Source organism: Diabrotica virgifera, chromosome 6 (genome assembly GCF_917563875.1).
Source record: "Diabrotica virgifera virgifera chromosome 6, PGI_DIABVI_V3a".
Taxonomy (NCBI): Eukaryota; Metazoa; Arthropoda; class Insecta; order Coleoptera; family Chrysomelidae; genus Diabrotica; species Diabrotica virgifera.
In genome coordinates this window covers 69,869,720-69,895,110 of record NC_065448.1, presented here as the reverse complement: position 1 = coordinate 69,895,110, position 25,391 = coordinate 69,869,720, and the positions used below count along the sequence as shown (strand labels likewise).

At 31.7% G+C, this 25,391-nt stretch overlaps 1 protein-coding gene across 1 annotated transcript in view; it reads right to left on the bottom strand.

Annotated features, from left to right (window-relative positions):
• Positions 1–25,391, bottom strand: part of LOC114326047 (cell adhesion molecule DSCAML1) — a 1,142,530-nt gene that overhangs the window by 903,339 nt on the left and 213,800 nt on the right. Inside the window, exon 2 of the mRNA XM_050655145.1 lies at positions 3,571–3,779. Within this exon, the coding sequence (XP_050511102.1) occupies positions 3,571–3,779 (209 nt within the window). The remainder of the gene's footprint in view (positions 1–3,570; positions 3,780–25,391) is intronic.

Sequence of the window (25,391 nt, the reverse complement as noted above, 5' to 3'; positions counted from 1 at the left end):
ATACTACACTACCTAAGTTTCTTTTTTGATGCACTCATGGATAAAGTCATGTATTCGGTGTCAATATTAATAATAAATACTTCAAGAAGTTAATTAGAAGTTATTTAAATATTTTAAATAGTCAATATGAGCAGATTTGGAAGTTTATTTAGTATTGTTGAAACTTTTCATAAAAATAAACATTTTTGTACTATTCTTTATCTAAATTCAGTGAAAAGTGCGTGCTTTGGACATTCACAATGTGAAGAATAAGGACAGGATTATATGACAAGGTATTGTTTGTAAATATTTTTATTGTTTTTGTAAACAAAATCTCTTATAATGTCTACAAGAGATCCATCATTTCATTTTTTTATTTTTTATTTTAATAAAAAGTTGATTCATTTTATAATAATTTTTTTTTGATAGTATTATTATCTGATCCCTTTCTCTTGTTCATAAGTAAGAAATCAACATGAGAACACTAAGGTAGGTCATGATATATTTATATTTATGTAAATGTGTTTGTATCATAATATGATAACTATATTAGTCTGGGCTGATTATCGGAGAATAGGCCATTTTTGGGAAAAGCTATTTACCAGCAATTTTATTGCTGAAATCGAATCTTATGATTGTATATATTAATAATATAGGTATGCAAAGTCCGCAGATGGTGTGCTACTTTTTTATAAACAAAATGGCGCCCGAAAATCGTGTTTTCTTCAATTTTTGCTCTATAACTCCAAAGATTTTAACTTTACACCAAAAACACTCAAATAAAAATTCACCGCAATTAAATTCTGCATAGAGAAATGTTTTTTCCGATTTACTTCGACGAAAACTTTCCCCGGAAAAAGCGGGTATTTCCAACGATATCTTTAATTTTCAACTAAACTTTTAGGTAAGTAATTGTTAGTCAATAATTAAATAACTTGGTAATGTAAAAGTACTTTTTGTATAGATTATAATTCCAGAAGCCGATGGAAATTCAGTGAACAGTTTAGCAACAATTGAATTGTTAATTAAAAATTTACGGTCACTATAATAACGACAATAATTATGATGCATAATAATAATTATGATTTTTTCATAAAAAGGCACTATATATATCTAATGTACTTTACAGAATTGAAATTGGACTATTTAAGCGGCCTCAGGAATATTTTAAAATTATAAACAATTTTTTGGCCTATAAACAAATAGAATATCTCGGGAAATATTAAACTAAATTAAATTGTGAAAACGGTATTCGAAAAACAACGACAGGACGTTTCTTCTAAAAGAAAAAACGTTTAATTACGACGAGCTATTCCTGAGATACAACCGGTGAAATTTGACCGGAATTTACGGCAAAGATATAAACAATAGGATCATAGTTTTCAAACTATCACCTTTTTATTTTTGTCCTCTTTCTCGACACCAATTTTCATATCCTTAAAATACTCATAACATATATTATTATAATAAAAACTATCGATAATACGTGTGAAAATTGCCATAAATAGCAAAATTCCAATTAAAAATCAAAAATTAGTATGTAAAAAAATGTAAACCTCAAAGTTCAAAATCGGTATACGTTAAAAAAATGCATTTTCTCGGCTTCCCATGGAGCAATTTCCTTCATTTTTTATTGTTCCCAAGTAACTCAAGGAGAGCCATCGAACTAATGCATTACTAAATGTCAGACTTGCTTTTGTTTTGTTATAATAAATTTATTTATTTATTATAACACAAAATTTTAATTTGTTTAAATAAAAATTGTTTAAATAATTATACAGCTTTCAAATGAGAATATTTATGTTTTTAACTTTAAGAGGTACACCTGTAGTAAGTTTATCTAAAAAAAGACTACAACTGGAAAAAATATGTAGTTTTGTGTTCTTATAAATAACTTAATCTATTATAACAAAACAAAAGCAAGTTTGACATTTAATAATGAGTTAGCTCGATGGCTCTACTCGAGTTATTAGGGAACAAAAAAAGAATGAAGAAAATTGCTCCATGGGAAGCCGAGAAATGCAATAATATATGTTATGAGTACTTTAAAGATATGAAAATTTTTGTGGAGAAAGGGGACAAAAATAAAAAGGTGATGGTTTAAAAATTATGATCCTACTGTTTATATCCTCGCCGTAAATTCCGGTCAACTTTCACCGGTTGTATCTCAGGAATCACTCGTCGTAATTAAACATGTTTTCTTTTAAAAGAAGAGTCCTGCCGCTTTTTTTCGAATACCGTTTTCACAATTTAATTTAGTTTAATATTTCCCGAGATATTCTATTTGTTTATAAGCCAAAAAATTGTTTATAATTTTAAAATATTCCTGAGGCCGCTTTAATAGTCCAATTTCAATTCTGTAAAGTACATTAGATAGGTATAGTATTATGAAAAAATCATAGTTATTCTTATGCATCATAATTATTGTCGTTATTATAGCGACCGTAAATTTTTAATTAACAATTCAATTGTTGCTAAACTGTTCACTTAATTTTCATCGGCTTCTGGAATTATAATCTATACGAAAAGGGCTTTTACATTACTAAATTATTTAATTATTGATTAACAATTACTTATCTAAAATTTTAGTTGAAAATTAAAGATTTTGTTGGAAAAACCCGCTTTTTTCGGGGAAAGTTTTCGTCGAAGTGAATCGGGAAAAACACGTCTCTATATAGAATTTAATTGCGGAGAATTTTTATTTGAGTATTTTTGGTGTAACGTTAAAATCTTTGGAGTTATAGAGCAAAAATTTAAAAAATCACGATTTTCGGGCGCCATTTTGTTTATAAAAAAAGTAGCACACTATCTGCGGACTTTGCATACCTGTATTATTAATACATACAATAATAAGATTCGATTCCAGCAATAAAATTGCTGGTAAATAACTGTTCCTTGTATTTTGCTAATTAGCCCAGAGTATATATTTTTATTAACTTTTTACTTTAGTTATTTTTTTTTAAGTTTTAAGTATGTTTCGTCTTTCATTTTCTTTTAATTATGGCGCCCCCGAGCATTTGAGATTCTATTATATTTAAAATCTATTAAGAATCCACAACCCTAGATCGCTGAAGACTTACAGCTACCGAGGTAAAGTTGCGGAGCACCACGTGTATTTTTATGTTTGTTTAATCTGTCGAGTTACATATTATTATTTTTTGCCTTTGTTATCCACGCTGGGGCTGTTATACAAAAATGGCTTCCACCGTCGAAGCTTTGGCATTTGACGTGTTAATGTTACAAAATAGCGCCCTTACGTGGGCCTGCTACAACACCACCAGAACAGACTCACGATGTACCTGGTGCTCATGTACTGCGAAGGCATGTCGTCGTCTGAAGTTGGTAAGTGTCGAAAGTTTTTTGTACTAAATTGATGAAATTGGGTCACTCTGAGGTTTTGGATGACTATGACATCAGAACCGACCCTCAGAGTACCGAGTGCTCTGGGTGACAGTTGTACTAGTAACAGTAGCTACAGATATAAATATTTTTACAGCAAAATTATCGGTATATTTCTAATCATTTAATTTAGTTTTACTATTTTATCCTATTTATCGCATTTAGCCACTTTATATACTATAAATGACTTACCTATAACAGTAAAATTAACTTTACTGTTTCTGGTTGGGGAGTTTTTGAAGTCTACACGGCATCGGTAAACACCTTCATCCGCTAATTTAATATTGTCTATAACTAATGCTGCTGGATCCGTAGCAGCTCGAAAAAATGCCCTAGGTCCGAACATTTCCGGTGATGACCACAGCTTTGCTTGGTTGAACTGTCGGGCTCTGACGTCGAAACTGAAAACAAAAGTAATTTTAATTCGTATTCATAGTGCCATCCTTAAAAAGTAAAATAAATTGTGTAAAACCTATTGCCAATATTGTTTCTGTCCAATACTTATAGAGTGAGCCATCTCAGTTTTAGTGGTCATTTATAATTTTGAATCCAAATATTGTATAATAGTCTATTGAAAAAATACATTTATAGTCCTGGATCTTACGTACCAAAAAAAGTTTATAATAGCAAGCTCACGGATATCATGGATTTAAAGAATGTCGAACGTGGAAGTAACTAGATGGATAGGAAATCAACCGGAAATAATACTAACTATATCAAAAGTAGAAAAATTGAGTACTTGGGACATGTGATGAGAGGGCAAAAATACTCATTATTACAACTTATTCTGCAAGGAAAAATCCGAGGAAAGCCAAATGTGGGAAGACGAAAAACATCCTGGCTTAAGAACTTACGGGAATGGTTCGAATGCAGTAGTGCAGAGCTATTTAGAGCGGCAGTCAACAGGGTCCGCATTGCTATGATGATTTCCAACCTTCGATAGAAAATGGAACTTAAAGAAGAAGAAGAATAGCAAGCTGAAAATATGTTCGTTCAAGAAAGGGTAAAAAAATCAATTGGTTCAATAAGTACTGTACGAAAAAATGCATAGGACGTTTTCGTAGTCCGACGTTTCGTAGTCAGTATTTTTGTCTATATCTTATGGGTTTCGAATGTCGGACTAAGAAAACGTCCCATGAAATTTCACGGACGAACTTTCAATTGGTTTTTTCCGTTTCGTTAAACTCTCATGCAAAACTAAGACTGGTAGTTATCATCACATAATTCCTGTCATTTGACATTTGTAATACGTCTCGGATTTATTAAAATAACCAACATATTGGTGGGACCAATATTATTTCATAAGTTATAAATATAACTTGCTATATTATATTTTGCTATTAATGAACTTTTCTTGGTACATGGGATACAAACTTAATGCGCTTTTCAGATGACGCAATTTTATGCTAAGTAAGCTTAAGGAATTAATAGACATGCTGTCACAAACAGCTCTAGTCAAGATAAAAATGTTGATTTCAATATGACTTCAATTCTTCCTACGGCAAGTTGATTCCAAAAGATTAACATCTCTATCTTAACACTAAGTATTTCGTCTATGAGTCGTGGCAGATTTTTAATTTTCCAATCAAAATCTTTTTTGAATTAATCAAAAAAATTAATTCCTTGATCAACTATATAAAAAGCTTTTTTTTAATTGGCGTAGACAAGTGCCATAACGCGTCCCAACATGTTAATATCTTCTAAACAACAAGAAGCAAATTGTCTAGTACAATATAAAACTGCTAGGCCTGGATCCCGCGAACCAAAAAAAAGTTGATTAATAGCAAGCTGAAAATTTGTTAATAGCTTAACGGTGTCTAGTCGGACAAACTTTGATGTACGGGAACAATGGAATAGTGAAAGTTTTAATTGTGGAACAGTTTAAAAATTTGGAAAGTCAGATTACGAAAACGTCCCAAGTATTTTGTCGGCCAGAACATCTAATTGATCTGATACCCTTTAATTAAACTCTCATGCAAAAATCAGACTGCTATTTACTAACCAACACGATTTCTGTCATTTGACATGTTCTTCGTGTTCCATTCATTAAAATGCCCAGTTGGTGATAAATTCCAGTCTGATTTTTGCATGAGAGTTTAATGAAATGATAACAAATCAATTGGAAGTTCTGTGCGACAAAATACATGGAACGTTTTCGTAGTCTGACGTTCCAAATTTTTAACCTTTTCCACAATAAAAACTTCCCCTGTTCCAATGTTCCTATACATCAAAGTTTGTCCGACTAGACACCGTTAAGCTATTAACAAATTTTCAACTTGTTATTAGTCAACTTTTTTGGTACGCGGGATCCAGGTCTATATAATATCAATAAAAATTTTAACTATTAATGACCAAGGGTTAGGCAGAATATAACAAATATTAATGACCACATCTTCGAAGTAGCAAAAGAGTTTAAATATTTGGAGGTGGTAATCACAGATGACAACGATAAAGGAAAAGAGGTCTCAGCAAGGATAACTGCGGGGAATAGAGTATTATACTCCCTGTCATGATTACTAAGATCTAACCTCCTACACAGCCAATCTAAATATACTGTGAGTGTGCATGTCAATTAGTCGCCCAGTTGTTATGAATGACAGTTAAACATGGACTCTAAATCAGAGAGAAATACATAAGCTGCTGGTATTTGAAAGGATGGTTCTCAGATATTTGGACCTCAAAGAGATTAATTATTGACAGGAGAGTAGAGAAGGCGCCGCAATGCTGAATTGGTGACTCCGTAGAGTATTGAAAACATCGCCAGACATTCAAAAGCTTAGCAGAGATAGGATGGGCAGATCATGTTGTAAGATCAGAGAAATACAAAGTGTTAAAGACGTTGTTATTTGAGAGACCAGATGGTAGAATAGCAGTAGGAGTATGACGTATAAGACACAGATGGAAAGATAACGTTAGAGCCTATTTATCTAGGATTGGGGTACAACAATGAGAAATGGAAGCACAAGATTGTATAAGATGGATTGCTAAAGTGGATATGGCAAAGACTCACGAGCTATAAAACCAGCCAAAAATAAAAAGAAATTATTTATGCGAAGATTTTAATGTTGGCCGTCTATACCCTATTCCACGAATATACTTCTGTGTTGGATTATTTCGACAACGAATCTTTTAGGTATTGTGCAAAATGTGAAGAACGAAAATAAATTGCAAATTACATTGCTGTTTATTGGAATAATTATTAGAGACATTTACTTTCGTACTTCTTATGTTGCACACTGAAATATTCGTTGTCGCGAAGAAGATATTTGTCTGATAATAAATGGTGAGACGATCAAAAATATAAGGTATGCTGACGACACGGTTCTGCTATCGGGAACGCTAGTAGAACTACAACATCTCTTTCAAAGTCTTAATATATACTGTAACGGTTACGGCTTGAAAATTAATTTGAAAAAACTAAAGGGTCAAGCCGGGTAAGATGATAAAAAGTGCCCCAACTCGATTCGAATTCCATATAGGTCGCCGTTTAGCATATATGGTGAAACTCACTTTCTGAAATTTTTACTCCCCTAGGTGGTCATGTGACCCACCTAGAGCGTAATTAAGGTTTTTATGTTTTTATTTTTTATCTCAGCCGCATCGAGAACTAGCGACAAACTTTAAATAAAAAAGTTGTAAGCTTTAAAAAGTTCTGTCCGAACTTTAGATATAAGATGCGAAATTATAAATTAGATAAAAATTAGAAAGATGGAATACTTGGGGCACATTATGAGGGATGAAAAGTACGAACTTTTAAGGGATACCATGGGCAAAAGAAGTGTGGGAAGAAAAAACATATCGTGGCTTCTAAATCTGCGTGAATGGTTCGGGTGTAGTTCGATTGAATTTTTTAAGCGTGCTGCTAACAAAGTCGCAGTGGCCATGATGATTTCCAATCTCCGCTAGGAGTGGCACATGAAGAAGACTATACGATTAAATTATTCCATGTTTATATCTTAATGTTACTTCAATTCATATTTACAGTTGTGTCCTATATATGTAAGTTTCCATTTTAATTTTACTATTTCTCTCCCGTCATTTTTACTTCGATTTTCTCTCTAATTCGTTTATTTGTATTGTTCTGGATTAGTTTCATATTATTTATCGTTTGCCTTCACATAATTTGTTCTTCATTATATCAACATTGGTTTTATAAAAGTCGGTGTTGTTCTGAAGCTATTTTCTTGTGGAATTTTTGCAATTAACTAGTTTTGATGGGAAATAAGCCAAAGTTTTACTAAAAAGTGATTTTATTAACGTTTCGACGCCCAAATCCGGTGCCGTTGTCCAAATACTATTTATAAATTAACAATCAAAATTGTATTTATAAAATACCTTGTGAATACGAACAATTTTATTTACGTGAAATATTAAGACCATGAAAGGTTAGAATAAGGGAACATCAGTCTTATATTAAAAATAGAGAATTTGATAAATCTCAAATATGTTAACACGCATGGGATAATGAACGTAGAGTTCAGTGGAGAGATTCAAGTATCGTCCTGAAAGAAACAGATAGTAAAAAGAGAAAAATCAAAGAAGCGGCTTTAATTATGCTAAATGAAACCAATTGTATCGCAAATTCCTCGGTAGAATGCAGTAGCATGTGGTTACCCATACTAAAAGAGGAAGTCAATAGAAAGAAAATACCAGGATTAGTAAGTCAATAACATATCGAGTTAGTACATATTTTATATTTTAGTATTGTTTATGCAGTATGTCCCTGTAAGTTGTATCCATATTGAAAACTTTTTTATTATTAATTTTACGAAAAAAAGTTATTCTTTCTAAAAAGTTCTGCATTGTCCAAAACCCAAGATTCAACCATAAGATATCAAATTTTATGAACGTTATACGAGGTATGTCAAAAAGTTTGAATTTCACTCAAGAGTAAAGTAGCCTTATTTTTCACAATATTGAAAATTGCTATTATGAAAAGTTGTTAGGAATTAAAAACTATATTTTAGTATGCAATTACATCCTAATTGAAGAATTTTTTTTTGAAAAATTATGGATAACCGATCATTATTTTCAGTTAGTTCAATTCTGATAACTCTTTTATTATTAATTTTACGAAAAAAAGTTATTCTTAATAAAAAGTTCTGGATGGTCTAAAATATAAAATACAACCGTCTCATATCAAATTTTATCAATTTTATACGAGGTATGCCAAAAAAGATAAATTTAGATAAAAAGTAAAGTACCTTTATAGTTTAGAATATTTCAATTAGAAGGATGTAATTACATACTGAAACATAGTTTTTAATTCGAAATAACTTTTCATAATAACAATTTTCAATATTGTGAAAAACAAACGTATTTTACTCTTGAGCGAAATTCATATTTTTTTACATACCTCGTATAAAATTGGCAAAAGTTGACATAACATGGTTGTATTTTAGGTTTTAGACCATGCAGAACTTTTTATTAAGAATAACTTTTTTTCGTAAAATTAATAATAAAAGAGTTATCTGAATTGAAATAACTGAAAATAATGTCGTTATCCATAATTAAAAAAAAAATTTAATTAGAAGGATGTAATTGCATACTAGAATATAGTTTTTAATTCCAAACAACTTTTCATAATAGCAATTTTCAATATTGTGAAAAATAAAGCTACTTTACTCTTGCGTGAAATTCAAACTTTTTGACATACCTCGTATAATATTCAAAAATATGATATTTGATGTTTAAATCTAAGGTTTTGGACCATGCAGAGCTTTTCATAAAGAATAACTTTTTCTCGTAAAATTATTAATAAAAAAGTTTTCCAGATGGATACAACTTACAGGGACACACATTATATCTATGTATTATTAATATTATGTATAATTTAAGATAACATAATATGTACATATTAAGGTCAGAATTTGATATTAGTTTTGAGAGTAAACAAAAGTAAGACCTAATACTTACGATGTCGGAATAGTGTCACTAGTTTTTTTCCTGGTTTTCCCTCGTGATTTACTATGGAATCTCTAGCGCGAGAATTTTACTGTCACCATTGCATGTGGTTGTCTTTTTAAAAACATATCACATGTTATGATTTTTTTGTGACGGATATTCTTGACTTGGAGTTGATTTCATGTGATCGAATGAAATATATTTCAATAAAGTCGTCCCAGGAACGCAACTCATAAATATTGGCAATATCATATTAAAGTCTTCTACTTTAAAATGTATAATATATGTCTGAATTGCCGACATAAATGAGTCTGGTTAAATAAATTATTAAAAGAATTTTTTTTAATAAGCAACAACATTTTTGTATAATTTATTAATATTTTTTGTATTTTGACAACGAGACCCGATTTGGGCGTCGAAACGTTAATAAAATCATTTTTTAGTAAAATTGTGGCTTATTTTCCATCAAAACTAGTTAATTATAAAAGTCGATATAGTTATATAGTTAATATCCCTAAGTAAGAACCAAGAGAACACATTGTTTAAAAACTTTTACATTTTCTGAAATACAGATTTTACCTTTGCAATACTAAATTTATAAATTTAATTAAATATTCAAAAATATCCTTTATAAATCTATATATTTATTATTATGCATACGCGTTGTATTAATATACTAGTGAGGATTATTTTAAAATATAGAGCGTATATTTAATGAAATTATTATATATTTTTAATCCGACTTTTCGAAATAATTTGTATGCAGACGGTATCAGCAGTAAAAATTCAGTATTAATATTTTGTTTCATATTTATTAACTTTCAGAACATGATATATAAAACATATTCTATTAGTAATAATCTATTTTCGTATCTATCCTATTAATCTTATCCGAATAAAAGTCCTATTATAGTCCAGAGCGCATCTGTTTTGAGATGGACGTTGAGAGGTGACTCAAATTTTTTTGCAGAAATTGCTTAAAAATAACTTAAATAATAATATTTGAGTTATCGTCCCACTCAAAATGGTCCGGAACATTGTTTAAATAATCAAAATATCAAAATATGAAGAAAAAATTCGATTTTTTTTATTGATTTTTTGATTATAACTTTAAAAATGTTCATTTCTGAGAAAAGTTTTACTGACATAAAAGTTGCGTAATTAAATTTCCTACAATATAGGATTGGTTAAAAAGGTAAAAAAATAGTCACCCTTGTTGTAAAATAGCAATAATTGCGAAATAATCCATACAAAAACAAGTATTGGCATTTTACGTTTTTCAACCATTTATGCTACACTTAGGACCTTTATATTTTACGCATAAAAACTTTATGCTATAGTAAAACCACACTGTAAATTTTATCAGGATCGGTTTAATAGATTTTGCAATCCAGCTTTCGCAAAAAAAATTCATTTTTTTTTAATGTTGCAGAACTAAAAATAAAGAAGATAGCAAGTTGAATTTTTTTTTACTTATAGAAGTGTACTGTACCTTTCATTTGCAATTTGCAGAATTAAAAGCGATTAATTACCACGGCGTCAGGAATTTTTTTAAATAAACATTAATTTTTGGTGCTACGCGCAGGACAGCGGTGTTCGATTCACACAAGTTGATTTCCACCAAAATTTCTTCGAATCTTTATCTAATATATTATTTTCTTACTCTATATTTTGTTGTATTTTAATATTTTAATTCCACAAAAATCAAACTAATTTTATTATTGTTTGTGAAATATTGTTTAAACAATTGCATATGTTTAAAAATAATAAACTATATTTTAACTCTCTAAGTTAAAATATATGAACAAAATAAGTTTTTGCTAAAAAAAGTGTTATTTCAAAGGATAGAGTATGTGTTTTTATTTTGCAATAAACAAATTTATTTATTTATATCGAAATGTAATAAAAATTAAAATGTATCAATCGTTATCAAAGGTCAATGGAATGCCCAATTAGAGCAAACTATCCGCTGTGCTGCGCGTAGCACCAATAAATATTGTTTATTTAAAAAAATCCTGACGCCGTGCCAGTTAATCTATTTTAGTTTTGCAAATTGCAAATGAAAGGTACAGTACACTTCTATAAGAAAAAAAAATTCAACTTGCTATCTGCTTTATTAGTAGTCCTGTAACATTTCGAAAAAATGAATTTTTTTTTGCGAAAGCTGTATTGCAAAATTTATTTTGCAAAATTTATTGAACCGATCTTAATGAAATTTACAGTATTGTTTTACTGTATCATAAAGTTTTTCTAGGTGAAATATGAAGGTCCTAAGTGTAGCATAAATGGTTGAAAAACGTAAAATGCGAATACTTGTTTTTGTATGGTTTCTTCACAATTATTGCTATTTTGCAACAAGGGTGACTATTTTTTAAATTTGTAACAACTCTATATTGTAGGAAATTTAATTAGGCAACTTTTATGTCAGTACAACTTTTCTTGCAAATGAATACTTTTATACTTTTAAAGTTATAATCAGAAAACGATGAAAAAAATCGAATTTTTTCTTAATTTTTTGATATTTTGATTATTTAAACAATGTTCCGGACCTTTTTGAGGGGGAGGATAACTCAAATATTATTATTTGAGTTATTTTCAAGCAATTTCTGCAAAAAAATTTGAGTCACCTCTCAACGTCCAAATGTACTAATATTTTTACAGATGCTACGGTCTATTAACAGGTCTATTAATAATAATAAGATTCATAGAAAATCTTACCCGTAGTTCTTTTACTAGGTTATTTTCAATTCTAGTGATATACAGAATAATATCAAAGTCAATGTTAGACGTTATCCGCCTACTATCTTCTTTGTGCGCCATCTCATCTACCAAGGTCGGCAACCAATATGGCAATTCGTACTTTCAATACCGCTGCTCTAAAGAGATCGACATAAGTGCAGTTAAACAAAGCTCACAAATTGTTTAACCAGGAGATACGTCTTTTTTCCACGACTCCTTCTACCCTGTATTCTTCCTTGTATTATTAATTGCAACAAGTTATAACGCTCGTCCCTCATGACATGCCACAGATATTGCAAATTTCTAAATTTAATTTTATTTAAAACCTGCCTACTATAATTCCTAGCTATATAGAGAAGAAAACAACAAAAAATACTAAAGAATATTATGTATGAAAAAAGTTTAATCAATTTAATTCTTCTCAGGTGTTCATTTCGTGATTGCGGCTTGGTCATAGTCGCCGCACACATGGACATCTGATGACACGATATCTTCCACAGGAGTGTTATGCTTGTGAGACTCCGCTTACAATAATAAACCTTCTAGTGGAGTGCCCGTTTAGTATGATACAATTGATTCAAAAGATGGCATAACCCAGACATCCAAAGTGAAAGTTGTCCTCCAAAACCAAATTGTTCTATATGGTCCACATAATGTTCAGTAAAAAGTTACACTATTTTGAGCGTCCGGATTGGGGGAGAGAAGTCGGTAAATTAGTAGTTTTTTTAAGTTTTTTGTCAATATTTCTAAAACTATGCTTTAGTGGAAACAATGTTCTATACGAAAATATTCTACATAAAATTTAAAACAAAAAAGATCCTATACATAATTGTTATAAGATCAACGGTTCCAGAGCTACGGAGGATGAAAATGGTGGTTTTCGATACTTTTTATATTTTTTGGGCAATTGATGATGATTTTGGGTAATGAGGTTGACGTTTCTTCAAGGGATTATCACTAAAATACCATCTGCCACGGAAATAGCAAATTTTATTTTCAAGACACAATCCTGTTAAAGAAAATTTCTTTCATCAATAATATTATAAATTACCAAAAAAAGTATAAAAATTAACTATCGAAAACCACCACTTTTCACCCTCCGTAACTCTGGAACCGTTGATTTTATGACAATTATATATAGACCCTTTTTTGTTTTAAATTTTACTTGTTTTAAATTAGGTCACTATCGTGACCTTAACGGCACATGCTAGGCAAAGATTGTTTCGAAAAGAACGTCACATGCAAAGCCCGTCGCTTGCAGGTGCCTGGCACGCATAGTGTGAATTACATCCCGTGAAGTGCATAGGATTTTATGTAAAATGTACCTTGTCGAGCCGATGCCTTGCCCATGCCGAGCACGTAACTTGCACGCTAGTGAGAATCAGCCTTAAAACGGCAACTGCTGTCCGACTTGACCAATTACACGTAATGAAATGTATTCAGACTATTAATATTTTAATTTTAAAATTGTAAAGACGCTACTCAGGTACTGAAGTAACTCTCCACTTATCTGTATTCCTTAACAAGACAAAATGTTAACTGTACTCAGTAGAGTGCAAAATGTGCTGTACTCAATAGAGTTCTCAACAAATAGATTACTCAACAAAAATCTGAAAAAATATACATAATGTTTTATTTTAATTAAATAAGCAGGGGGATTTTCAGTGAAAGCAGAAGTAGAGTAGTAACAAAAAATATGCCATTAGATGCGTTCTGTATCATTGTACTCAGGCAAAGTTTCGTGGGTGTCGTCTTTTAGTTTCAAAATATTTACGTGGTTCCATACTCTATCCAAACCCTGTATATTGTAGAACATGACAGATGATGATACAGGATCTGCGCTATACCCTGTTCCACGAACATGCCTGTCTTGGATTATCGCGACAACGAATATTTTACTGTACAAATTATGAAGAACGAAAGTAAATTGCAAAATACATTGTTGTTTATTGGAACAATTATTAGAGCCATTTATTTTCGCACTTCTTATGTTGCACACTAAAATATTCGTTGTCGCGATAATCCAAGACAGGCGTATATTCGTGGAATACACCATATAAAAATCTCTCATACTTTTAAATAAATAAAAACATGTTTAAAAACAACTTTTTTATTTACCACCGTATTAATTCCAAACTTTGAAACAACAGATGAGCTTATCTCACGCACCTATAAAACTTTGAAACAAGTAGTACAAAAACGCTTTGTACCAACATAAATAGGGGCAATAATGGCCAAAAAGGGAAAACCGGACAATAGTTTTCTCTTTTGCAATCTTTGCGTGTTAAAGAGTTTATACTCCCACTTTAGCAGCTATAAGTTCTGGCACGTACGAGGCAGTTATGCTTTTATCCCAAAATTTCAAACTTTTCCCCTTTGCTTTCAGAGAGTTTATTCATAAAAGGAAAAGTGTTTTTCTTGTGGAACGCCGCCTTTCGACAGGAGTTGTATAAGGAAAAAGGGATTAGGGTTGTAGTAATAGGTGGTGTTATTTTGAGAAGTATCGCCATACTTGTGTTCTAGTTGCGAATATTGGCATTTTTTGTGTATGGGTGGATTCATTTCAAATCACTCAATTTTGGAGCAAAAAAATTCTGAATCTCCGATTTGTCTGAAAATTGGTATATAGCTTCTGCGGGAATTAAAAATAAGATATTAAAGGTCAAAAAAATTTCTTTTTTTCTCAAAATGCTATTTTATGCGATTTTATAGTGATTTGGTGTTTACTTAAACAAATTTGCATTTTCTATCGTAAAGTATCAATGGAAAACATAATATTTAAATAGAAGGGACTCAAAAATGTCATTATATGGCATTATAACAAGTTACTTTGATTCAACACAAGTTTTTGATCATATTTTATAGTGTAGAAAACGTTAAAATGCCGTTTTTTACATTTTTCTCCATTCCCAAAATACGCCATAATCGATTTGGCTGAAAATTTTCCCACAGATAGCTAAAACATAGGACTTTAAGTATTGAGAAGGATTTGAATTATATTATATTACCAAAAAAGTTACATGCATAGTCAAAAATATAGGAGTCTACTGTAAGTACAATAAACTCGAAAATATCGACCTCACAACAAAAACTGTTAAAAAGAAATTGTAATAATTATAAATACGATTTATTTGAAACAATTTCAGTTCCTAACATTTTTGTCGAAAAGCTAAAAATGGCAGATATATTGAGCAAAACAGGTTCTGCTTTAAAATCAAGATAGCGGCTAACGTAACGAAGGAATTTATTCGTGATTTTAAATTTAGACTATAATTGATTCCCCTAAAGATTAGAAAAATAAAATTTTGGGCAGCTCGGCATGCAAGGTCAAATGCTATCCCGATTAGACTTAGGTATATACTTTTGAGCCTGATATTACTGCATGTAACTTTTTTGGTATTGTAGTATAATTCAAATCCTCCTAACCACTTAAAGTCACATATTTTGGCTATCTTTGGAAAAATCTTCAGCCAAATCGATGATGACGCAATGGAGGAAAATGTAAAAAACGGTATTTTAAAGTTTTCTACACTATAAAATTTGATCAAAAACTTGTTTTGAATCAAAAACCTTGTTATAATGCCATATAATGACATTTTTGAGTCCCATATATTAAAATATTATGTTTTTCATTAATACTTTACGATAGAAAATTCAAATTTGTTTAAATAAACACCAAATCACTGTAAAATCGCCTAAAATATCATTTTGAGAAAAAAAGAAGAAGAAGATTTTTTGACATTAAATATCTTATTTTTACGTCCCGCAGAAGCTATATAAAAATTTTCAGTAGTAATTGCACAAGAGCTCTGAAATTATTGAATTTTTCCCGAGTGACCCTTTGACAGTTTTAATTTCACGAGCCGAAGGCGAGTGAAATTATGTCAAAGTGTCACGAGAGCAAAAATTCTATATTAATTTCAGAGGTCGAGTGCAATTTGTTGCGATTATTTCATGAATAAAACTGTTCAAAACCAAAATTTTATTGTAAGTAATTTATTTATGTAAGTACCATTAAACACACATTTTTTATAAATATTTGACGATTGAAAGTTATCACTTTTATAATTTTTAAAACATTAATTGTCATTAATGTCACTGAATGTATTTTTTCGTAGCAACGAAGGGCATCTGACGTAATATACTTGACGACGGGAAATTATCAAAAAATTATCGGGTATAATATCACATTCGGGTTTTTCGAAAATTTGTTGTCTGGCAATAAACACGAGAGCCCGCAGGGCTCGAGTGGCTATTGCCCATTGACAACAAATTTGAGTAAAAATTAAGCATTATTTTCTTATTTATTTATTCTTACTGTCGTGTGATATTCGTAAGATTATTTTTTAATACGTATATTATGGATATTTTCTTAAATGTGACAGTTGTCAAAACTAGGAAACTGGTTGCCATTAAACAGAAACAATCTACTTAAAAAAATTTTATCGGCAATTTTCTACAGTAGATAATTCTCAGTATAATTTTAATCTGATTGGACAGAATTAAACACGTGATTAAATATCTTACTATACGATTGGAAGTTAAAGTCATGAAAAAATAATCAGTTTAATTTAGATTTCTGTAGGTTTCTATTGGTCAGAATCTTCTATGAATGAAATAATCATTTTTATACAACTCTTTACTAATTAAAGTCCTTTCTAAAATACAAAACTAAAATAAGAAGATGGAATAAATTTATATAAACTGTCCCATCGTCTTCTTCTTCTTTTTGTGTATACATGGCTCGGTCTGTTTTTCAATGTGCCTCCAGTAAGTGGTCATTCCATTTTTTTCGTGCTCTTTCCACTGAACGTGTTCCTATCTCCGTCGTTTATCTGCACTTCTAGCTCTATCCCATAGTGTCTTAACATCGATATTTCGAAGTGTTTTCATCTCTGCTGTTTCTAGAATTCTTATTGTCCTTTCTGTATTAGGTCGGTTTTTTGCCGCGTATGTCATTATTGGTCTGATGACTATTTTGTAAATTCTGCCTTTCATTTCTTTTCCGATATTTTTATTTCTCCATATTGTTTCATTCAGTTACCCTGCGGCTCGGTTTGCTTTATTAACGTGATCTTCCACTTCTGTTTCGAGCTTTTCGTAGCTAGATAGTGCGATGCCTAGATATTTAAACTCCATGACTTTTTCTATTATCTGACCCTCCAGCTCTAACTTACACCTTATTAGATTTGCTGTTATAACCACACATTTAGTCTTTTTTGGGAAAAAGTAACATGTTTTTCTAGCGGTTGTATTAAATTGGTGCAGCAGAAGTTGTAAATCAGTGGGGCTCAGACTTTAAACTGCGTGGGATCTATCGCATAAATGGCAAACGTCCAGCGATCGACTGCTATTAGTAAAAAAACATTTTTTAAAATAAAAAACTTTATTGACATTTTTCTATTTGATAAAAATTTGTAACTACACAGAGTTGTAATTAAAGTCATGTTTTTCATCTTAATTTTATTTGAATGTTGATGCATGGCAATTCATAGTATCCACAAGTTTTTCATATGATGATACTAATATGTATGATGGTACCGAGGGTCAATGCAATGCAAGCATGATAGGAGATTTTCTTCAGTTAGCTGATTAAGATACTTTGATTTCACTACCTTTATTTGGAAAAATACAGACTCCCACAAGTACGTTGATCCAAAGAATGCTGTGAACTGCAGAGCTACTTGACTCAAAGACGGATATTTGTCAGACGATATGAAAGACCAACATTGCGTATCGGCCGCTCTGGACTTAAGGTGTATTGTATACTCATCCAAAATTATTTTCAGTACCTCATTTTGGACGAAAATGATCTTCATATTGAAAGTAATGGATCTGTCAGTGCTTTAAAATCAGCGAGGCGTCTTTGTAACACTCCATGATCTGCTTGCTGCTCCGTCTCGTAATAAACATAATTCAAATGAGCGGTTACCCTTTTCTCAACGATGAAAGTTGTTAAAATCCTTTTTGTTCATTTGATTAATCAATCATTTCAATTTGATGACAAAATAATGGCAATACCGGTGACTTGGGAATGAGTGATTGAATAACAGCAATACAATGCCGAAACGGCATTATCGCGACTTTCGGGTGAAGATAGGTCATAGTTTGATCATGCGCGTGTGGTGAGTAAGCGTAATACCCGTCTTTTTCATTTGTATTTTTTCCGTGAATCGCGATCGACCCGTAGATCGCGATCGACACTTTGGGCACCACTGTTGTAAATCATCTTCACTTTGAGAGCTTAGTATTGCGTCGTCTGCACAGCAGTTTATTTAAAGTTGTTTTTCTCCCAATTGGTCTCCTTTTTTGTTCTATTTTCTTTTATTTCGCCCATGATAAGGTTGAACAATAGCGGACTCAGGGAGTGTCCCTGTCTTATCCCATTGCCAGCTTTAATTGGGAGAGTTAGTTCTTCATCTACTTTTACTTTTATTGTATGGTTCTGGTAGATAGATATTTTTGATCGTTTTGATTATTCTTAAAGTGGCGGCTTTTGCGTACAATAAATGGATAACGTCCTTTAATTTGACCCTGTCAAATACCTTCTTAAGGTCCCCGAAAGATAAGTATGCCGGTTTGTTTTATCTAACGATTTCTCTTGAACCTGCCTTTCCGATTTTACATAGTTTATCTGGCCAATCGATCATGGAAGGTACTCTGTCTATAATGTTGAAACATTTTCAATAACTGTGATTTAGTTATTATATCTATGTGTCAAAACTTGCAGAAAAAACGACAATCTTTTCATAAAAGGAACCAACGTTGAACTAGTAGACCAATATGCATATCTTGGAACAATGATCAACTCAAGAGGAATCAATCTCTTCATAAACGGAACCAATGTTGAACCAGTAGACCAATTTGCATATCTTGGAACAATTATCAACTCAAGAGATGATTACTTTCAGGAAATCAAAATCATAACAGAAAAGGCTAGAGCAAAAAATTTTAATACCATCCAAACAAGAAGATTAGAATATCTCGGACGTATTACACGTAGAGAGAGATATAACTCACTCCAATGAATTATGCAGGGTAAGATTCAAGCAACAAGAAGCATAGGCTGACGCAAAATATCGTGGCGGAGCAACCTGAGAGAATGGTACATCAAATGAATTTTAGAGACTTTAGAGACTCTTGGAGGTGTCACCACGGAAATGGCCCAATAAATTTTCAATTTAAAAATCTTTAAGTAATATTTTTCAATATTATTAATGTTGCTATTAGGATTGAAAACTTTACCTTTCAATTGCCAGATGACGCTAGTCACCGAATACATACACGTCAGTTGCAATGTGGGGATAAGCTTTTATGGTTGGTCACTTCGGGTATGAAGCAGCAGGCCTACCCCTCTCCGAAAATGACTCCCATAAGAGTCGAAAATCGTCGGTTCAGAGTGCTGGACTGCGCTCCGTATCCTAAGTGAAAAATAAGATTGTTTTGCCTTCGCATTGCAACTGAATAAAAATGGTATACATTTCTATTTTTATTAGTATTACTCCTATAGAGTAACTAGGTTCATTTTCCGTTGGAACTTTACCAAGCTGCAGACGGGGGTTGTGAATTGCCTAGCGTAGAATTCCTTCCCTTTTGTCTTCACTGCAGCATCCATCTGGGTTGCATATTGTAGAAGCCTTGGAGGTGTCACCAGGGAATTGCACCAATAAGTATTCAATTTAAAAATCTTTTAGTAATATTTTTAATATAATGTTGCTATTAGGATTGAAAACTTTACTTTCCACTATTACAATACTTTAAAAAACTTTGACAACTTTAACAAAATGACAACTATAAACATCAAAATTAGATCAGCTGTATTTAATACAGTTGATGTAATATTATTTTTCTACGGCCGTGCTAAAAGAGCCACTTTCCCGCAGGCATTTCGTTTCCGAAAGTTGCAATTTTCCGCGCGGCGTGCGTGAAAGTAAATTTTCCCGCACGGCGTGCGGGAAAGTAAAATACCTTGTAATATGGCATTATAATATATTATTGTTGGTCTATTCCCGTTAAAAATAGTTGATTAATAATATATTATAATACATGCAATAAACTAATATTTAGATATTATTTACTAGTTTATTTCAAATTTATCTTATTGTGTTCATGTTTAATGAAATTAGCGCGATTATTTCATTCATAGGAGATTCTGACCAGTAGAAAGCTACAGAAGTCTAAATTAAATTGAGACTTTTTGATTATTTCATTCATAAGAGATTCTGACCAATAGAAAGCTACAGAAATCTGAATTAAATCGATAATATTTGATAATCTCCCGTCGTTAAGTATATTACGTCAGATGCCTTTCGTTGCTACGAAAAAATACATTTAGTGACATTAATGACAACTAATGTTTTAAAAATTATAAAAGTGATGACTTTCGATCGTCAAATATTTATAAAAACTGTGTGTTTAATGGTACTTACATAAATAAATTACAATAAAATTTTGGTTTTGAACAGTTTTATTCATGAAATAATCGCAACAAATTGCACTCGACCTCTGAAATTAATATAGACTTTTTGCTCTCGTAATAATTTGACATAATTTCACTCGCCTTCGGCTCGTGAAATTAAAACTGTCAAAGTGTCACTCGGGAAAAATTCAATAATTTCAGAGCTCTTGTGCAATTACTACTGATAATTTCCCGTCGTCAAGTATATTACGTCAGAGGCCCTTCGTTGATATGAAAAAATATATTCAGTGACATTATTGAGAATTAATATTTTAAAAATTATAAAAGGGATGACTTTCAACCGTAAAATATTTATAACAACTGTGTGTTTAATTGTACTAATTTGTACTTACATAAATAAATTACAATAACATTTTGGTTTTGAACATTTTTATTCATGAAATAATCGCAACAAATTGCACTCGATCTCTAAAATTTATATATAATTTTAGAGCTCTTGTGCAGTTACTACTGATAACTCGATGAAATAAAATTATTTTGACATAATATTTAAAAGTCAGACCAGTAGACAATTACAACGGTTTTGAATCGTCGTCATGAAAACGAATATCGTCGTCGTGGTTACCCATTATATTGAAAGTTTGGTCTTGACAACCTTGTGAAAGAATTAATTTGTGTATTTTCACTCCTAAATAAAACTTGGTACAACTCTATTTTTTGTGGCTTTTTTCCAAACGTACGGCCCTAGAAAAAATATTGTTCCTATCTCATGCGAAAAGTTTCTTCCCCGCACTCGACGGCTTGCCCGAACTTCGCTATCGCGTCGTTCGGGTAAACGGCAGTCTCGTGCGTAAAACTATCACTTTCCGCACTAGTTAGGAAAATAACTATTGTCAACTTTCTATATCAATATTTTGTTTATGTACATTTTTGGACGTTCTAAACGTCACTAGACATAAAAATAAACAATGAAACAAGTGAAGGGTCCAGGACTGTAATAGCTCAATGGTCCCATGTAGGAATGGTTGCATTTCTACATAGACGTAGGAACTGCAGAAAAATAAGGTTGTCGGAAAAACAGGCAGATTTATTTCAATAGATCAAAATCCTTAGCAGAAATTTTAACCCTCAAACGTCGTCTGTGATGGATAAGGAAGGTAATCTAAAGACCAATACTGATGACATATTGGAAATGTGGTGAAACAATTGTAGTGACTTATATAGATATATCACAACTCCAGCAGAAAATTTATAATATCCCTCCGACTTTCTTGAAGAGCCTACTACTGTCTTAATGTCCGAGTTATTATGCAATTAAAAATCACTAAAAAGAAATGAATATTTAGAAATTGACACAATCCGAGGAGAAATTCTGCAGTTGCTAGGTGAAAAAGATTTCACATCATCCATTCTATTTTTATCGCTCTTAGAAATTCGGGAAAATAGGCATCTGATTGGCGTACTTCATTATATATAAATTATTTCTTTTTCCTAAGTGCCCTCTCCTCAATGTGGGTTTACTACAAATTGAAAGCTTTTCTCTGTCTTCAGCTGTTCTTATTAGTTTTTTCCCTCGATCTTTTCTTTCACTATTAGGTTAACATATTAGTACTTATTTTTTATCCATATGGTATGATGTTTTTCTAACTTGAGAAATTCTCGTTCCTTGCCTATTACATGTTGCACTTCTTTATTTGAGGTATTCGATGTCAATGGAATGTTGAGAATTCTGCGGTACATCCACATTTCTAGTGAACAATGCTTCTAATTTATGTACGGTTGATGTTTTAAGAGCCCATGTTTCAACCGCGTAAAGAAAAGTTGACCAGACGTAGAATTTTAGTAAAATTAGTCGAATTTTGAGTTTTATTCAAAAATCACATTTGGAGTATTTGGAGTTTTTCGAAAGATTTTCTGGCTTATTATATTCTCGATCTTATTTCATAGATTAGGATTTAGGTTGCTTTCAATCCCAAATCACAGGTACTTAAACTTGTTGACTTGTTCTAAATTGTGCTTGCCTCTTGTGTAAGGTTAAGTTACGTTTTGGTTTTTTCTGATCACTTTGGTTTTCTTAATGTTGGCGTTGTCGATGTGTCGTTGTAGACTCAATTCGAAATATGTACCTACTCAACACCATAATATCATCGGCGTAACTGATGCTGTTGTTATTTAAACCATTCACTTTAACTCCATCCTCCTGCCACTGGAATTCTAAAAAGCCTCTTTAACTAGAAAAATCTACAATATAAGATTTGCTGATAACACTACACTTATAGTAGCAAAATAATAAGAAACGTTACATTTTCTGCGAAAACTTGAGTTGGAAAGCATTACACTAAACTTATAAGGACAAGACGAAAATAATAAGAGAGAATCAAAACCTATCACAATAAAAACACCGGTTTTTAAAAAACCTATCGTTATCGATAATCGTTAAAGATAAAAAGTGTACTTGTGCGAAATAAAAAATAGACTTTAAAGTATATATAATAATATCTATATTCGTGCTGACGATAACATCTACTAATTTAATTTAAAATGGCCAGTGGCGGAACAATTCGAAAGGAAACCAATAGAAGGAACGAATATAGTAGCGACGAAGAATCGAAGAATAAAAAATATAAAGGGGATGAATTGTATTTTGAAATGAGTAATATGACGAGACGAACACCGAGTAAAAGCAACGATACAAATGAAGAGATGATAAAAATGATGCGGGAAGTTATGTGGAAAAATGATGAAATGAAGGCAGAAATAAGAACCATACGGAAAGACCAAAAGGAAACGATGGAATATATTAAAGAGCTAAAAGAAAAAACAAAAAATTGGAAGAAGGTTTGAAAATGGCAAACAAAAGAATAGAACAATTGGAAAAAGATAGACGAAGAAATAATATAGTATTAAAGGGCCTAACACTGGATCCTAACGACAGAAAACCAGTAAAGGAGTCAGTAGAACACTTCATAGGAAGAAATCTGAAATTACAGGTCAAACTGAGAGGAGCGGTGAAGATCGGAGACCAAATTTTTGTAGCAGAAATGGAAAACCTAACGGATAAGCTAAGTGTACTAAAAAACAAAGAAAAACTGAAGCATCTACAGGGACAAAAGGTGTATATAGAATCAGATTTAACAAGAAAGGAAAGGGAAATACAATCAAAAATTAGGTAAATGACAAAAGAAGAAAAAGACAAAGGTAATACTACGAAGATAGGATATATGAAACTAGAGATTAATGGGAAGGAGTGAAAATGGGACCATAATAATGAGAAAATTGTACAAATTCACAGAAACATCGGGAAAAGGACTCCAAAAAAGTAATAAAAAATAATGAGACCGGACACACAACAATGACGACCAAGTTAATGAATGGGAAAAGCGAGAGGGAAAAAGATGATGCACAGGTAAACAAGGATGAAAATAAAAAGAAGGGGAAAACTAGATTGCAGAAAAAAGGAGAGATAAAAATGGGAACATGGAATGTAAGAAGCATCAACGGAAAAGAAGAAGGAACTGGTAGAAGAAATGATAAAACAAAAAATAGAAATACTAGGATTAACGGAAACGAAGATGAAAGGAAAAGGTCTTAAGAAAATACACAAAGGATATTGGTTACTTTGGGTAGGAGCGAATACAAAAGAGAGAGCAAAAGAAGGAGTCGGGATAATAATTGCACCGAATAGACTACAACACGTTATAGAAGAAACATATGTTAACCAGAGAATATTATCAGTGAAAATGAAACTGATGAACGAAGAAATATGGACAATAATAACAGCCTACGGAGTAAATGAAGATGCAAAAAAGGAAGAGAAAGATAAATTTTTCGAGGGGCTCCAAATGCAAATTGATAATGGGGAAGAAAACATAATTGTAATGGGAGATCTAAACGGTAGAGTCGGAAACAACTACAGCGAAATAGAGGAGTGCATGGTAAAATAAGGAGAAGAAATACTAAACAGAAATGGTGAAAGAATAATAGAAATATGTATGGAGAACAAACTAGTTATAACAAATACAAAATTTAAACATAAAGAAGTACACAAATACACGAGAGTACAAGACAGCAGAAACGAAAAATCAATCTTAGAAAAAGAGTACAGGATACGAAAGTGAAAAGAGGCTCAGAGATTGGCAGTGAGCACCATCTAGTAATAATGAGAATTAGAACAACAGAAGAAAAAGAAGAAAAGACAAAAAAGGTAGTAAACGAAAAAATAAAAAGTTACAAATTAAAAGAGGAAAGATATAAGAAGAAATTCCAAAAAAAATTAGATAATACACTGGAAGGTAATGCAAAAAATACAAATATAGAAGAAAAATGGGAATATCTAAAAACCAGCATAATCAAAGCGGCTGAGGAAACTTGTGGGAAAACAAAAATAACACATACCAACATGAGGAGAACGGCGGAATGGTGGACGGAAGAAATACGAGAGAAAATAAAGAACAAAAAACAAAAATGGAAGAGATACGTAAGTACAAAACACCCGGAAGATTACGAGGCATATAAAGAAAAAAGGAAAGAGGTTAAAATAGCGGTGAAAGTAGGAAAGGAAAGGTCATGGGAGAGATTTGGACAAAAAATGACAAAAAATTATAAGGAAAACCAAATACTCTTCTACGGCGCATTAAAACAACTCAGACAAAAGAAAGAGCATACGATGCCGAATTTAAAAGACAAGAATGGAAACGTACTAACAGAAGAAAAACAAATAATAGAAAGATGGAGAATACATTTCTAAGAGCTAACTCATCCAGACACGGACAACATAGGAGAGATACAAGAAAGGAATGAAGAACAACAGGTGGAATCCATAACAAGAGAGGAATTAGAGAAAGCAATAGAAAGAGTAAAATTGGGCAAAGCACCAGGCAAGGATCATATTACCCCGGAAATGATAAAATTCATGGGGACAAAGGGAATGGATAGCACGAAAGAACTAATG